At 32.0% G+C, this 16,086-nt stretch overlaps 1 protein-coding gene across 1 annotated transcript; it reads right to left on the reverse strand.

Annotated features, from left to right (window-relative positions):
- Nucleotides 1–11,531: 11,531 nt before the first annotated feature.
- LOC107415205 (uncharacterized) lies at nt 11,532–13,097 on the reverse strand. Its single transcript, XM_016023852.4, has one exon. The coding sequence runs from the start codon at nt 12,934–12,936 to the stop codon at nt 12,124–12,126; it is 813 nt and encodes a 270-aa protein (XP_015879338.1). The 5' UTR covers nt 12,937–13,097; the 3' UTR covers nt 11,532–12,123.
- Between the last annotated feature and the right edge of the window lie 2,989 nt (nt 13,098–16,086).

Genomic DNA, 16,086 nt, shown 5'->3' on the forward strand with positions numbered 1-16,086 from the left:
GAGCCTATCTTCAAACTTATGACCTTTGGAAGCTTGTTGAAGTTGATTATGAAGTAGAACCATTGAAAGCAGGTGCTACGGTGAATCAAATCAAACTTCATAGTGAAGAAAATGCAAGACCTTTTAAAACTCTCACAGCAATATAAGCTGCTGTGACTGATGATATCTTCACTAGAATCATGACCTGTACAACTCCTAGACAAGGTTCGGAAAAGCTTCAAGAGGAGTTCCAAGGAAGTACAAGATCAAGACAAATGCTGCTGCTAAATCTTAGAAGAGAATTTGAGAATTTGAAAATTTGAAAATTTGAAGATATTGGAACTTGAAACCATGAAGGAATTTTCAAACAAACTTATGAAAATTGTCAACCAAATCTGGTTACTTGGTGAATCTTTTCCAGACCAAAGGATTATTGAAAAAATCCTTATATGTCTTTGAGAAAATGTGAAGCAAAGATCTCAATTTTGGAGGAAACAAAAGACCTTACACAACTCACAATTGCTGAATTGATCAATGTCTTACAAGCCACGGAACAAAGGAGGAGTCTTCAGCTACAAAGTGAATTTAGCTCAAGTGAAGTAGCCCTTGCAGTGAATAACAAAGATAAAACAATCCAGCAACTAAGGCCTTTTCAAAGGCAAAATAAAGGCAAGGAGACCACCAACCAAAAAGGGAACAAGATGACCTATGGTCCTTGCATAATATGCAAGAAGCAAAGACACACGACCAAGATATGCTGATGGAGGCCGAATGGTCAATGTAAGATTTGCAAGCAATTCGGTCACATGGAAAAAGTTTGCGGGCAAAGAAACCAAAGGCTAGAAGCAAGACAAGCTCATGAACCTGAAGAATTAAATGGAGAGCATGAGCATACTTTTACAGCAACTTGCAATCTTGCAACCACAACCAAAGACAAATGGATTTTGGACAGCGGGTGCATAAATCATATGTGCAACAACCGTGACTTGTTTGTCAAGTTCAACTCAAGAATTGCAACAAAAATCAGGGCAGCAAATGGATAAATCATGGAGGCACAAGGAAAAGGAGATTTGGTCATTAAAACATTAGAAGGTACAATTCAAATTACCAATGTTTTATATGTCCCAAATCTGTCCGAAAATTTACTTAGTGTGCCATAACTTATGAAGAAATGATACATTTTGAAATTCTTAGATACAAGTTGTGAAATATCTAAGGATAACAAAATTGTATTAGTTGTCCATATGAAAGATAATAGCCTAATAATTGATTTTGATCAACAAAATCAAATGGCTATGAATACCAAAGTCCAAGAAGATTCGAGACTATGGCATAGAAGGCTCGGCCATTACAACTATGCCACCATGAAACAAATGCATACTCAACAAATTGTTAAGAATTTACCATAAATCCATGAAGATGAAGCTGTTTGCCAAACATATCAACTTGGCAAAATTAAAAGACAACCATTTCCTTTGACAACACTCGGCAAAGCAAAGGAAAAGTTACAAATAGTGCATTCGAATTTGTGTGGACCAATGAATGAAGCAACTCATGCAGGGAAGAGATATTTTATTATCTTTATTGATGATTATTCTAGAAAGTGGTGGATATACTTCCTGAAACAAAAATCAGAAGCAGCAGCTATATTTGAAGAGTTCAAAACACTTGTAGAAAACCAAGCACAAATAACCATCAAGGTGATTCGAACCAACAGTGATGGAGAGTACATTTCCAAAGCTTTCCAAGATATTTGCAAGACAAATGCCATCATACACCACCTCACAACTCCATACACACCACAACAAAATGGAGTGAGTGAAAGAAAGAATAGAACCATCATGGAGATGTCAAGATGCTTGCTGTTCGAAAAGTGCTTGCCAAAGAAATTTTGGGCCGAAGCTGCCAATACAAGTGTATACCTCCTTAACCGACTTCCAAGTAAGGCAATTGAGTCTAAAACTCCAAATGAATTGTGTTATGGTGTTAAACCTTCAATTGCTCACTTAAAAGTCTTTGGAAGTATTTGTTATATGCATGTCTATGACTCCAAAAGAATCAAGATTGATAAGAAAGCAAGTATTGGTATATTTGTAGGCTATAGCTCGGTTTCAAAAGGCTATAGAATCTTTGATATATGTAAGATGCAGGTTGTTGTCTCTAGAGATGTTATTGTAGATGAGAACTCATATTGGAGTTGGAAGGAGCATAAGGTGGAAGAAAACAGTTATATTCAATCAAGAACTCCTTCCACCGATCAAAGTGATTTTGATGTTGCCGATGATAATGAAGATGATGATGACCTGGCCAATGAAGAATATGTTGGGAAGAGAGGCATAAAATCAATTGCAGAACTTTATGCAAGTGCAAGGATGGTAACACCTAATCCTATAACATATAGTGAGGCTTCACAACACAAAGAATGGCAAGCTGCAATGGAGGAGAAGCTTCACATGATAAAAAAGAACAAAACTTGGAGTTTGGTCCCAAGACCAAAGAAAGGACATGTAATAGGTGTCAAATGGGTTTTTAGAATAAAACTAAACTCTAATGGCACTTTGAACAAATACAAAGCAAGGCTGGTTGTTAAAGGCTATGTTCAACAATATGGTGTAAACTACATGGAGACTTTTGCACCGGTGGCAAGACATGAAACCATTCGGCTTTTACTTGCATATGCAGCCAATAATTCTTGGAAAATATATCATTTGGATGTGAAATTAGATTTTCTAAATGGTATTTTATAAGAAGAAGTATATGTTGATCAACCTGAAGGCTTTGTTATAGAAGGAGAGGAGGAGAAAGTGTACAAGCTTCATAAAACATTGTACGAACTCAAACAAGCTCCAAGAGCTTGGTATGCAAGAATTGATGACTACCTTAATCATGAAGGTTTTTCAAGAAGTGACAATGATCCTACACTCTATATCAAAACCAACTCAAACGAAGATGCTAATAACAGGTTGCAATACTGAAGGCATTTAAAAATTCAAAGATAAAGTGACGGAAACCTTCGAGATGTCCGACCTTGGCTTAATGAATTATTTTCTAGGTTTGGAGATCAAGCAAACAAGTAAAGGTATAATTTTATTTCAAGAAAAATATGCTATGAATTTGCTTGATAAGTTTCAACTAGAAAATGCCAAGATTGTTGAAACACCAATGATTCCAAATGCCAAGTTCGAACTTGATGATGGAAGTGAGAAAGTGAATGCTTCGGTTTACAGAAGCCTAATTGGAAGCTTACTTTATTTGTGTGCTTCAAGACCTGATAGTATGTATGCTGTAAGTGTGCTATCAAGGTTCATGAGTGCACCATCTCAAAACCATTACCAAGCTGCAAAAAGAGTCCTAAGGTATGTAAAGGGCACGGCCAACTTTGGAATCCTATACAAGCATGGCAACTTGTGTGAATTAGTTGGCTATTGTGATAGTGATTGGGCAGGTAGCTTGGAAGACATGAAGAGCACCTCTGGATACTTGTTTATGTTTGATTCAGGTCCATTTTCATGGAGTTCACACAAGCAAAGAACCACAGCACAATCAACAGCAGAAGCTGAATACATCTCAGCAGCAGCAGCATCAAATCAAGTAATTTAGCTAAGGAAATTGCTTAATGATTTGGGTTGCAAGCAAACAAATGCAACCACCATTCATTATGACAATACTTCAGCCATAGCCATCACCAAAAATCCAGTACAACACAGAAGAACCAACCATATCCCTCTGAAGTACCATAGTATCCGTGAAGCTGAAAGAAATAAAGAAATCAATTTGATGCATTGTTCAACACAAGACCAGCTGGCCGACATTCTCACAAAACCATTGCCAAAAGAAAGACTTCAAGTGCTTAGGAGTCTTCTACACATCATGCCTAACATTGCCAAGGAGAAGTGTTAGAGAATCATGGCAATTGTTAGCCATGAACCATGTAAACCCGAGACCAAGCTAAAATGCCTTGGCCGAGAAGTCATAACTTAGGTTGCTTTGTAATTTTGCTTGTATTTTGCTCTAGCAATTTTGTGTAAACTAGGCTAGATAAGTTGGTGCACAAAGACACCAAAATGTGTTATTTAAAGTGTATTAGCCAAGATCAAGGTTTAAGAAAACTAAGCACCTTGATGACATGGAAAGCACCTTGGTGACTAAGATGGTGATATGGAAGCTACTTGGTGACATGGAGCCAAACCATTCGGCCTCTCTCTCATCCAATGTATGGAAGGGCATGTGTCATCATGCATGGGGACTACTTCAACATGAAGCACCTAATGAGGCAGCAACACTTGTTAACAAACTATGAAGCATGTGGCAAAGTTACTTTACACATGTGTTTTGCTTTACCATAAAGGACTTGTTTTGTATTGGTGTTTAGAACCAGGAATGGTGTGCTTTCACACCTATTTTGTAGGCTATAAGTATGTATTACATCTAAATGAATATTGTATTAAATTTTGGAGAAAATACCTTAATTTCCATTTTGAAACCAAGAGAAACACAAACCGACCAAAACTGGAAAATTTTCCAACATCTTAACCAAAGCAAGCCGAGAACAACCAAACTCCAAATCAATTTCCAAACCTTTCAAAACCTTGTTCCTTTTAGATTAACCTTGCCCTAATTCTTTCAGTTGGAGATGCATTAGATTCTAGTTATAATTAAGCTCTGGACAAATTTTTCATCTTTATCTTCATTAAATTCATACCAGATAAAGACTTTGCCATGCTCATCTCAGTTTAATTTCTCTAGTCATATCTTGAAAAGATTTCAAGGCATCTACTTTTTTTTTTTTTCCCTTTTTCTTTTTGGTTTTCACTATACTTTTCTTTATCATTTTGGGTGTGGAAAGTGGCCGATTTAAGATGGCAATGCTTGTGATTACTGAAAATGGGTGGAATTCATTAATAATAATGTGCTTGTGGTTTTCCGATGTTTTTACTTGACAAAGAAGATGGAGCATTGGAAAAGTGAAAAAAAAAAAAAAAAAATTGCATACATACTGTGTATTCAGTGGCCATCCAAAGATAGCTTGAAAAATAGTTAAGATACATTAGACATGGCCCTCTTATATACTGTGATAGTGAGCTGTTGTCGTTGTTGCTGTCTTGCAGAAATTAATGAGGAGTTTTTGGTTGCTGTGAACCTTTTCTATTTATGTATCAGGTGAAGTGTTCACTTCGGCATTGATTCTTTTCCTGGTAGAGCTGCAAAATATTATGGCCTTACAAGTTTATGTCATAAATATTCTATGTTGATATAATTTGTGGTGGCAATATATAGGTTGTCAATTCTCTTTAAATGTAGGGTTAAGATGTTATGACTTTTATTAGCCTTGGTTAAGGGGTTCCAATGATTGACTGACAGATGGCAGGTCCTTATGGGGACCTTTTGATAATAACATGGGACAAGCATCAAAGTGTGCTTCTTGGCTGAAAGAGGGAAGAAAATGAAAACTCATGAACTTGTATTTATGTCTTGAGCATTCTGTATTTAATTTGGAAAGGAGAAGAGAGGTCATTTGATCCAAAATGACTCCAAGTTGCATATTTTCTAATGAATAAAATGCAAGTAGGATAATTTTCAGAGAATACAGAGTAATATGAAAGTGTTCCTACAGGCTTTAAGACAGGCTTATACAAACGAACAAAGATTTAAAAAGAAAAATTTAAAAAAAAAAAAAAAAAAACTGAAATAAGAGCTTACTATGGTTGAAATTAGTTGCAGGATTTTACGTCTTTTCTACATTAAACACTCATAACAACAATTACAAAGTTCCCCAAGGGAACTATTAGGAATATTGCATAAAGTCATTACTCTGTCTACCCAGTCTGAGTTCTTGTCCTCCCCTCGATTTTTATGTTTTTTTTTTTTTTCCCGAAAGAATAGAATGGAAGGAATAAGAAAAACCAAATTTACACTTTTTCATTTACCCGTTTTCTGCCTTTAATTATATGCACGAATATTTGTATTATAAAAAAATAAAAAAATAAAAAAAAGAAAGTGAGTTCCATTCCTTCTATTTTTTATATCATGAGAAATGATAAAAGGTTTCTACAACACTAAATTATTCATGAAATTATCCAAGTCGTTTCTTATATATATATATATATATATATATATACACACACACACATATAAAGGATTATATCTCTCTGTTTTTCAAAGTGCTTGATTTTCGAAGCCATTTATGTCGTTTGATATGATATGAATTCAAACTTTTAAGTTTTATCTGCCATTTTTTTTTTTTTTTTGGGGGAGATTGTGTTCTCTAGCACTTTCATATTTAACTTTTGAAGAAATTAATTAAAATCTAAATAAAAATAAGAAGTGCAACTGATGTAACAACACTTGTGACAAAAATCTAGAATTATAAGAGGTTATACTGGCAACAAATCGTATCACTTAGTATGGATAACAACATTTGGCATTAAAAGCAAAAGCTTTTGCACTTAATATCAATATAAGTGAATTTAGTATGGAACCCTCTTCTTGTGGTATCAGCTATTAATTAATTAACTAAAATGTACTTAATTATGGAAAAACCACTTAAAAAGTGTGCAAAAATAGCTAGATCTTTATCAAAAAGCTGAAATGTCAACATCATTTGGCACTATATAAATTTTCCGGAATAATCATTATCAGCATCATTGTCTTACCAGCTACCATCATTCGTAAACTTCATTACATTTGCATATACTTGTATCCTACCTTCATAATTATTTTTTATGATTTCGCAATTTGCATTTAATTTTAAATTTCTGGTTTTAAAATGTCACTATTACTATATATATAATCTAGTTACTTGTTCATCAGAATGCTTATTAAACTTGTCACTAATTACCTAAATTTTCATGCTCAAACTGTTTCAAGATTAATTATTCAACAATCTCGAATCTCCATATTAGATTTTTGAAGGTTCAGAACTTTAGAAGTAAACAAATTGTACCACGCTTTTATTTGTAGTCTCATATTAGCAAAATTAAGATTTAAAATCTTCCCCATCATCATCTTCTTGATCATTTTCTTTTTTCCAAAAGGATATTTGGAATAGTGGAAGCAAATAAAAAAGGATATTTGGAATAAGTACTCGGTATAATAGTCGGTGTCTTTTCTATAATTAATTTGTCCTCCTTTTTTTTTTTTTTTTTTTGGTTCTAATTACACCAAATTGAACATCATTATTTTCTTGACTCAAAAAAAAGAAGTGCTCATATGTATAGATTATAGACATTCAGTCAAACTAATAACCGAAAAAAAAGACACCTAGTCAAACACGCATGTCCAAATAAAGTACCATTTTGATGCAAAATTTCAAATATTAATTATTAGAAAGATTTCTGATTTTTTTTTTTTGGGGTTATGATCGTAAACAATCCTGTTTATCTTTTCGGTAAATAAGATCATAAACAAGTTTTCATAATTGGCAAGCCCCTCACAGACAGACTGGTCCCAATTCTCTCATATCACCTACTTGTTATGAAAATCCATTTATACTTTTTCATTTATTATTTTTGTCTCACTTCTATTGCTTCTTTAATGAACAACCTTTTTCACGAGAAACAAGTTTGTTGAAGGTTAAAATTTTTCTTTTTCATTTACTATTTGGCCATGACTTGACTCCTGTTGGATTTATCCAAAAAATGAACAAATGGAAGCAAACTTGGTTGCAAATTTTCTGTTCAGAGATGACTCTCCGTAATCCAACGACCTGCATGTTAATCCAAATAAATTAACTTACTCTTTGACAGGGTATAGTTCTTCTTTTTTTCCTTTTTTTTTTTTTTCAAAAAATTTCTTTATCTATGTTCAGTTTTTTGTAGATGTTTATAATTATAATGTAAGTAACAGCATCTATTTCTTATTCAAAAATCAAATGTATATGTTTAATTAAAATGTGTATTTTTTTTTTTGGGTTAAAAATGCAATTTTTTGGGCAACTCAATTTGATTATTACAAGTGTATTGAATCTCATTATGTCGGCTTGATTAATTAAATTGTAGAACCCTTCCAACTCGGAAAAATATTGAAAAATGTTGTAACAATTGACGGTTTGAGATTTTGAGAGCATACAATCTCATCCCTTGATTAACAATTGATATCTAACATTCATAATTCTGTGCTTAAAAGCAACATAAAAATGAAAATTAATCATGATTACGTAATACCTAATAATTTAAAAAAGAAAATTGAGATAAATACCATTTCCATGTTATCATTATTTTGACGACGTGTCAGGAGTTGAAACGGTTTGGCACGATGAAACTTTACCAGTATAAAGCTCAACTCTTGGCGGAGAACAAAAATGGTTTTAAATATGTATAATTTGCTATATATATTTATATTAATTTTCAACTATTATACCAATTTTTTAACTAATAAGTTGGGTCCAAACAACCATCATTTCGTTTTTCTCTGCACATTTTTTGTCACTTGGTCCTCATCATTATTTCATTGGACTTGCTCTTCAAGTCTAGTTACTTGGATCACAAACAAAATGAAGTGAAAGGTGGGCCAGCGAAAGATTCAAAGTAAAAATTAATTAATTAATTGAATTGTAAATTTTAAATTATGTAGGAGACTCGCTCGAGCTCTACTTGGGGAATGTTGTACAACTTGCTAAATCGGCAACATATAATCCGGTTTCTTTAATGCTTTAAGGCAGGCCATGCCGTTCCCGCAGTCCATTGCAATTGATACAAATTTTCCAGGCAGTTGACCAAAAATTTCTAGTTAATTTAATAACCAGTTAAACACCTAATTAATTAAGATTTAATCCTACAAAGCAAATCGGCAACATATAATCCAGTTTCTTTAATGCTTTAAGGCCGGCCATGCCGTTCCCGTAGTCCATTGCAATTGATACAATTTTTTCAGGCAGTTGACCAAAAATTTCTAGTTAATTTAATAACTAGTTAAACACCTAATTAATTAAGATTTAATCCTATAAAGCAAATTGGCCTATTTATACAACACCACTATGCTTAGCCAAAAATTTTATGCTAATGAGAGATAATATTCATATTATGGCAGTACGTATTCATGATTATATAAGCATATACATGTGAAATACAATTCTATGCAAACTAGGAATTACTTCATATATAATTGCATAAGCGAGTATCTGATAATATATATAATTCACTTGCTCTATCTTTTACTTCTTAAATCTTGGGTTGTATCTATCTACTATTTGAGCAAAAAAGAAATGAGACAAAGTCTTCTACAGAACTAAATTAATCGGGTACAAATCATATTAATTTCATTGCCACCTAATAAATTGAGGATATTAATACTTGGGCCCCTTATTCCTATTACTATCTGGTTGTGAATTTTCCTTTCTGCAATTTTTATTTTTTTATTTTTTTAATAAAATCATATGCTTTGAGATTCAATGCCCCATATATATATATATATATATATATATATATATATAAATAGAGAGAGAGAGAGAGAGCTTGGCCAAACTCTCAGCGGCCTCTAGTTTATGGTCATCTAGACAAGCAAGGCGCAAATAAATTAGCAAGTGCAACAATTGGTGGGGAGAAGGAAAGAAAAGACATGTGAATAAAGTTTTCCCTTATATTTTCCATCACTCCAATCATATTCTAACGATTTCAGGCATTTTCAGTTTCCTTGCATAAATTTTTAACAGTCATTACATCCGGCATTATAATTCTTGACAATATAATACTAGTGTAATGATTCAGCATTTTGATGCATTTACTAATCCCTTGCTTCGCATGCTAGCTATAAAGTATAAATATAATTATTTCATATTATTAATTGAATATGAGTGGATGGATGCAACAAAAGCTTATCTAAGACTCAAATATATTAAACAAGCTTCCACTTAAAAAAACAAAAAAAAAAAAAATATATATATATATATATATATGTATATATATATATATATTATCAAACATACTTCCATATTGTGCCATGTCTAGGAAACAGTTCCAATCATTAATTATTAAAAATTTTAAATAATCAAATTAAATTGAGTAATTAATTATTACAGACTAAACCCATCTTAGATTGATTGGTTCAGAAAACAAGAATAACTTTCATGACTTTCATGATTATGATTGAAATTGAGTAAAAGATAATATATCAAAACAATGTTTGCTGAAATGCAGCCTGAAACTTAAACCTTATTTATCGAATTTTAATTAAATCCGCTGCCATGAGATCTGAATCACAATGATATTGGCAATGTCTTTAATTAGCTTTGAAAATTCTTGTTGAATATGAAATTTAAGGGTTTCTTTTTCTTTTTGGAAGAGAAGGTCTTGTTCCCTAATTAATATGAACTAAGGTCTTGTTCCCTAATTAATATGAACTACTTGATTCAAATATCTAGGTAATAAGTCTTCAATACAAGGTTAGGTGTTGAAACTTATACCTTGCAACTTACATCTCTTCCATACTTAATTCCTTCTCTCTGGATTGTTTTGATTTTTTTCAGCTTCTATATCTCATCAATCAACCCGTTAGTGTTTCACAGGAAACATATTACCGCAGGTTGTCTCATTAATTAATTCATACTACTCAAAACAATTTTTTTTTTTTTTGATTATTTTTTATTACAAACCCAAAGTTGTTATACATTAAACTTCATCAGAGCTAAGGGTGGACACAAAACAAACCAACCAAATCAAACCAGTTCAGTTCAATTTGGTTTTGATTAAAAATAATCCAAATCTAATTATACCAAATTATGTAGATTTTATATAATTTTTATTATTTTATTATAATTAATTATATTTTTAAAATACTTTTAGATTATTTAATTAAATATATTAATAATGTTAAATTTAATAATAATATTTTTAAAAAATATTTAAAAATTAAAAATAAAATATTCAACTCAATCAAATTAAACCAGTTCGAATTGATTCGTTTTGATTTGGTTTAATTTTCTTTTATGGTTCAATTTGGTTTCGATTTGTTAAAAAAACAAATATGACGAAACCAAACCAATATCCCTAATCGGAACTATAAAATTTTTAAAATTTGACTTGTATACGTATTTAATTAATTAAAAACGACCACGTTGTATGTTAGGTAGTAAAAAAATGTAATTTAATTTCAATAAAATGAAAGGCTATTAAATTCAATTATTCTTGGTTAAGAAGGAAGAGTTATTCACATTGCGTCTGCCAGCAGCAGTGCTCACAAATTGCTATCAAGAAAGAAATCGTTATAGCTGACATACAATATTAAATAATATGAAGCATATATTAACAAACATTGTGGATAATACTTGATAATAATGTGTCAAATTTATACTTATATATAATTATTATACTTTTGACATAGTTCAAGGTCGAATTCACATCCTCAAAACAAATATATAAAATATCTAAGCTAGGCTTGTCGCTTGTGTGAGAAAATTACCACCTGTACAAAAATCCAATTGAGTAGATATCCACCAGGCAACATCAAAATCCAAAAAAATATGCAACTTTGCTTTTATCTTCATCCACCTCATGTTAATTGCTTAAAGAAAAACTTTGAATTTTATGACACAAATATTCATAAAAAGTTAAAAGAGATTAGTCCAATATGAATTTATTGTTTGTATTTGAGAAACTATGAATATTTTATATTTACATATATATCCACCAACTTCCAAGAAAAGAACATAAAAACAGAAACAGATAATAAATTAAAAGTAGAAAGAACCAAATCAAAAACAAAAACAGCATGATTTTGATGTCACTCTCTCCAGTTTCTCGTGATTTTCATTGAATTCTAAGTTCACCTAACAAAACAACAAGACCTTCATTCTCAATAACTAAGAGTGAGAGAGGCCGCAATCAATCAAATGAATCGTCACCATTCCACCACCACCACCACCAAGCTCATCTTCTGTCCGCTGTACACAATCTTTACTTCTACGCAAAGTCATAATTTCTTTTCCTTTTTTTTTTTTTTTTTTTTTTTGGGTCTGTTTTTGGTTTAAATTACCATAAACCCCCCAATATATGGCAAACCCCAATTTCTCACAAATAATCAAGAAATATCCAAATATTCCCAAACCAAACAAATGGCGCGTAGCATTACTAGTCTTGGGTAGTTTCGTCCACACACAAAAAAAAAATAATAAAAGGTTGCACTTGTACCATGCCTGATAGACTGCGTCAATCATGCTTGAGGAGCACAAAGCGACGCCGTTACAGCAACACTTGCATGGTCTTTGCAGCTCAATGCCTTGAGCAATTTCCATGATGCTTTACCACCACCGGAGGAGCTTCTACTCACCGATGGATTTTCTACCGGAGGAAATAGCGTCGAAGGGTGGTTCCGCCTGAATTGCCTGCTTTTGATATCGCTGAGATCCATTTCAGCCGGAACTTTGGCAATTCCGAACATTAGAAAACACCACCTTGGTTTTATTACCTTTTTAATTGAAAAATCGGATTTTCCAACACTCTTCACCGATGAATTCCTCTCCATCTCCGGGTGGTCCGGCGACACCATGGAAGGTCGGTGAAGTTTCCGATAATCGAGAGAGCGGCTGTTCCTCATCATGAGCTTGGTCTTGGTACTGTCAGAACGTGTCACGGATGAGCTTTCAATCTGGGACAAGGATTCCGACCGTCGTCGAAAAGCTGTGATATGTTTCTTATCTTCCACTTTGACAGTACTGCTGTTGATGAGAAGCGAGTGTTGTTGTTGTTGTTGTTGTTGATTGAAAGGTACGAGTTTGCCGCAGTAGATAATGTCTTCGGCGGAACACATGATGCTGTCGGAACTGACATCGCTGAAGAACTCGAAGAACTCCGGTGTCTCCGATGATGAACGACGGTTTTGCGGCCTGCACGTGATGATTTCTTGGGCTTCTTCACTACTCAGCTCGTTGTCTTCGTTGAGTGGAAGTTCTGAGAGAGAAAGTGCTTCATCTGCATCTTCTGCGTCATCAAATTCATTAATGTTTTTGTGATCTAATTCCGTCATTGGATCAGAAGCAGAAGAAAGAGGAAAGTTATATGGAATTCAAATTTGGCTTCTATACATATAATAAACATTAGAAACCCATATGACTAATAGAAAGAGAAAGAGATCTTGGAACTTATAATTTTTTTATTTTTTTTTTTTGGGGGGGGGGGGGGGGGTGTTGTACTATAAATTAGATAAAGGCTATAGAATGGTTTTATTTATATAATTTTGGAGTTGTCCTAGTTTTTTTTCTCTTACTGCCTATGGCTTCTAGAACATTAAAGGCCCAAGAGAGAGAAAGTAGACGATAGAGAAAGGCATCTAGAAAATCAAACTTAAGGACAGAGAGAAAAAGAGAAAACAAAAGAGAGAGAGAGAGAGTAAAAGTCCAAAGAAAGAATAAAAGGGGAATTAGCTAGAGAAGGCAAAGGGAAATTGGTAAGTGAATATGTGGCGGTGCTTTTGCTTTCTAGTTCGACAACTTTTTATTATTTGGTTGGGTGGTTAAAAGGGAGTTTTGTTGCCCTAGATGTAAGTATTTAGGACGGCCACGAAATACCCTTTTAAAGGTCACCTGTCATCACCAACACCACCCAATCAATTTTAAACTTCAACTCCAATGGTTCCCCTTGTACTTTTCTCCCAATACCCTTGTCAATTTATATGTTTTCTCTTTCTTTTCTTTTCCTTTTCTTTTTTTTTTTTTGGGTTAAATTTTTCAATTTACATGTTTTGTATATTTATGGTTAACCTTTTTTTATAATTTTTTTATAATATTAAGGATATTAAATAAATATATAAATATGTATTTTTTAACCTAATTATGGATAGTTAAATTTTTATATAAATAAATTGTAACAAGATATAAACCAATTAAATATTAACACATACTATTTATATATATGTAATATATTTATTTATTATTTTTAATATATTTTTTTTTTATACATTTATTTGTTATCTCTAATATATCATTCTTTTTTTACTTAGCAACTAAGAGTAATTTGGACTTCGGTTTTTTATTTTTTTCCTACTAAATCGATGTATAGGTGTACCTCTTTTTGGGAAAACTATAATACATGTACAATTAGGGGAATATGACTTGAATTCTCAAATATATTTACATATATATGAATTAATTAGCTCGAGGCATGAGGGGAATATATTTGGTTCCAAACAAAGAAACAAAAACTCGGGGCCGGAGGAATATCTGCATTGTAATTGAGGACACCAGCATATGGGTTTCATGGTACAACAATTGATGACGTGGATTTCATATCACCTAATTTTGTCTATATGTTTTAGTTTTTTATAAGTTGAGTATATACAAGTTTAATACGTAACATAACCAATAAACTTGTTAGCAGCTATATATGCGTATTTTCTACCTGAACATTTTAGGAATAGCTAAATCAATTAATTTATGTACTATATTTATCTACTATATCTTTAGTTTCTTGTTATATTGGGTACTTTGATTGAATGTGTTTATCATGGCTGCTACAAGTGGCTAACCATATTTTTTTAAAAATATTATTGCAATATGTCTACTAATTAATATTGTTTTGCCTTTTTATATTGGCGTGTCAGTAATAATTTATTATTCAATTTTCGCATGGCCAAAAAAAGATGACCATTTAGAACATTTGTTATTTGTTTAATTGGTTACGAATCACGTATGCTAATTATCTGCGTTTTTTTTTATTATTATTATTATTATTATCTTTATTATTGTTTTATTTGTTTCTATCTTGCTAGCTAGTTAGCAAAAGAGAGTTATGTATTGAAGACTTTCGGTAGCTCATCATTAAGCCACAATTTGTTAAAATTTCTCTAATTACATAATATAATTTCTATTATGTATGACACTTTTTGGGTAAAATATTATATATGTATATATGACACTTTTTGGGTAAAATATTATATATGTATACATATATGACGTATGAACCTTATGATTGGAATTGTTATTAATGTTGAACCCAACCTGATTTAGATATTTAATCCATTAATTAACACTCGCAATCTTTTAGATCGTATTTGGTTTATAGAATGAATATCTTACAATAAACTATTTCAGCATTAATCAATTGGAATGCTATAGTAATGAGCAAATACAAAATAGAGCGGAAAAACAGAGTACTAATCACTGAAACTACACGAATTGCCTATCTCCTAACTGCCTTTTCGGATGATAAAGATTAATAACAATAACCACTGAGACATACTCTCAAAAAACCCGGCAGGTAACTGACAACTATTTTTTTCCCGAACTTAAATTTCTTGCAATCCAATCAGCATCAGAAGTTTCCCTTGTTGGAATTTTCTTAAGCTTGAACTTATAAGCCATGACATAATTTCCCGGATGTCTTCAATCACAGACCATGCCACGTTTACTTCACTAAAAATCGTATAAACAGTTAATTAAATTAGTAAATATATATATACATTATATTCAAACAGCACAAAACAATCCATTTGTGGTTCCATTACACTCATAAGCACCTGCTCATGATTTATCTTTCTTAATTTCTACAAAACACAAGTTGTTTTTTTTTTTTCTAAACTTTCAAAAAAAAAAATTTGTGTTTTTTTCTAAAATGTATATATGTATGTATATATATATATTATTATTACTATTTCACCATGGTTCAGCAGTCAGCACTTGTATATGTAAGCTTCTCGATATGTCTCAACAGCCTTGACCTGATCTTTAATTAATTCTAGCCCTTCAAATAAGCTAGCTTTAATTCCAATTTTACAATTAAAAACTACATGCATTATTTAAGAGCATATATAACATTTCCAATAAAACCCCAGTCTCTAATTCAAACTAGAGTATCCTCATAACTTGTTAATTAACACCTGAAAATAGAATGCCACTACACAAAACTATAAAACAAACGTCTCTGTATATAAAAGCAATCAAACATTGTCTGAACTAAAAATTAAACCAATGGTTATGATTGGTTTAAATTAAAGTGCCTAGATCACCAACTAGATATAAAAGAGAAAATTTGATTCTAATTTTAAGTCGACCAATAAAGTTAAAATGTGTTGTACATGGTCAACATATATATATATATATATATATATATAGTTTTTATTAATTAGTGAAGCGCGCAGTTAGCGGCAAGTAGTCAGTTAATTAATTGCAGGCCATTTTAT

Source organism: Ziziphus jujuba, chromosome 1 (assembly GCF_031755915.1).
Source record: "Ziziphus jujuba cultivar Dongzao chromosome 1, ASM3175591v1".
Taxonomy (NCBI): domain Eukaryota; kingdom Viridiplantae; phylum Streptophyta; class Magnoliopsida; order Rosales; family Rhamnaceae; genus Ziziphus; species Ziziphus jujuba.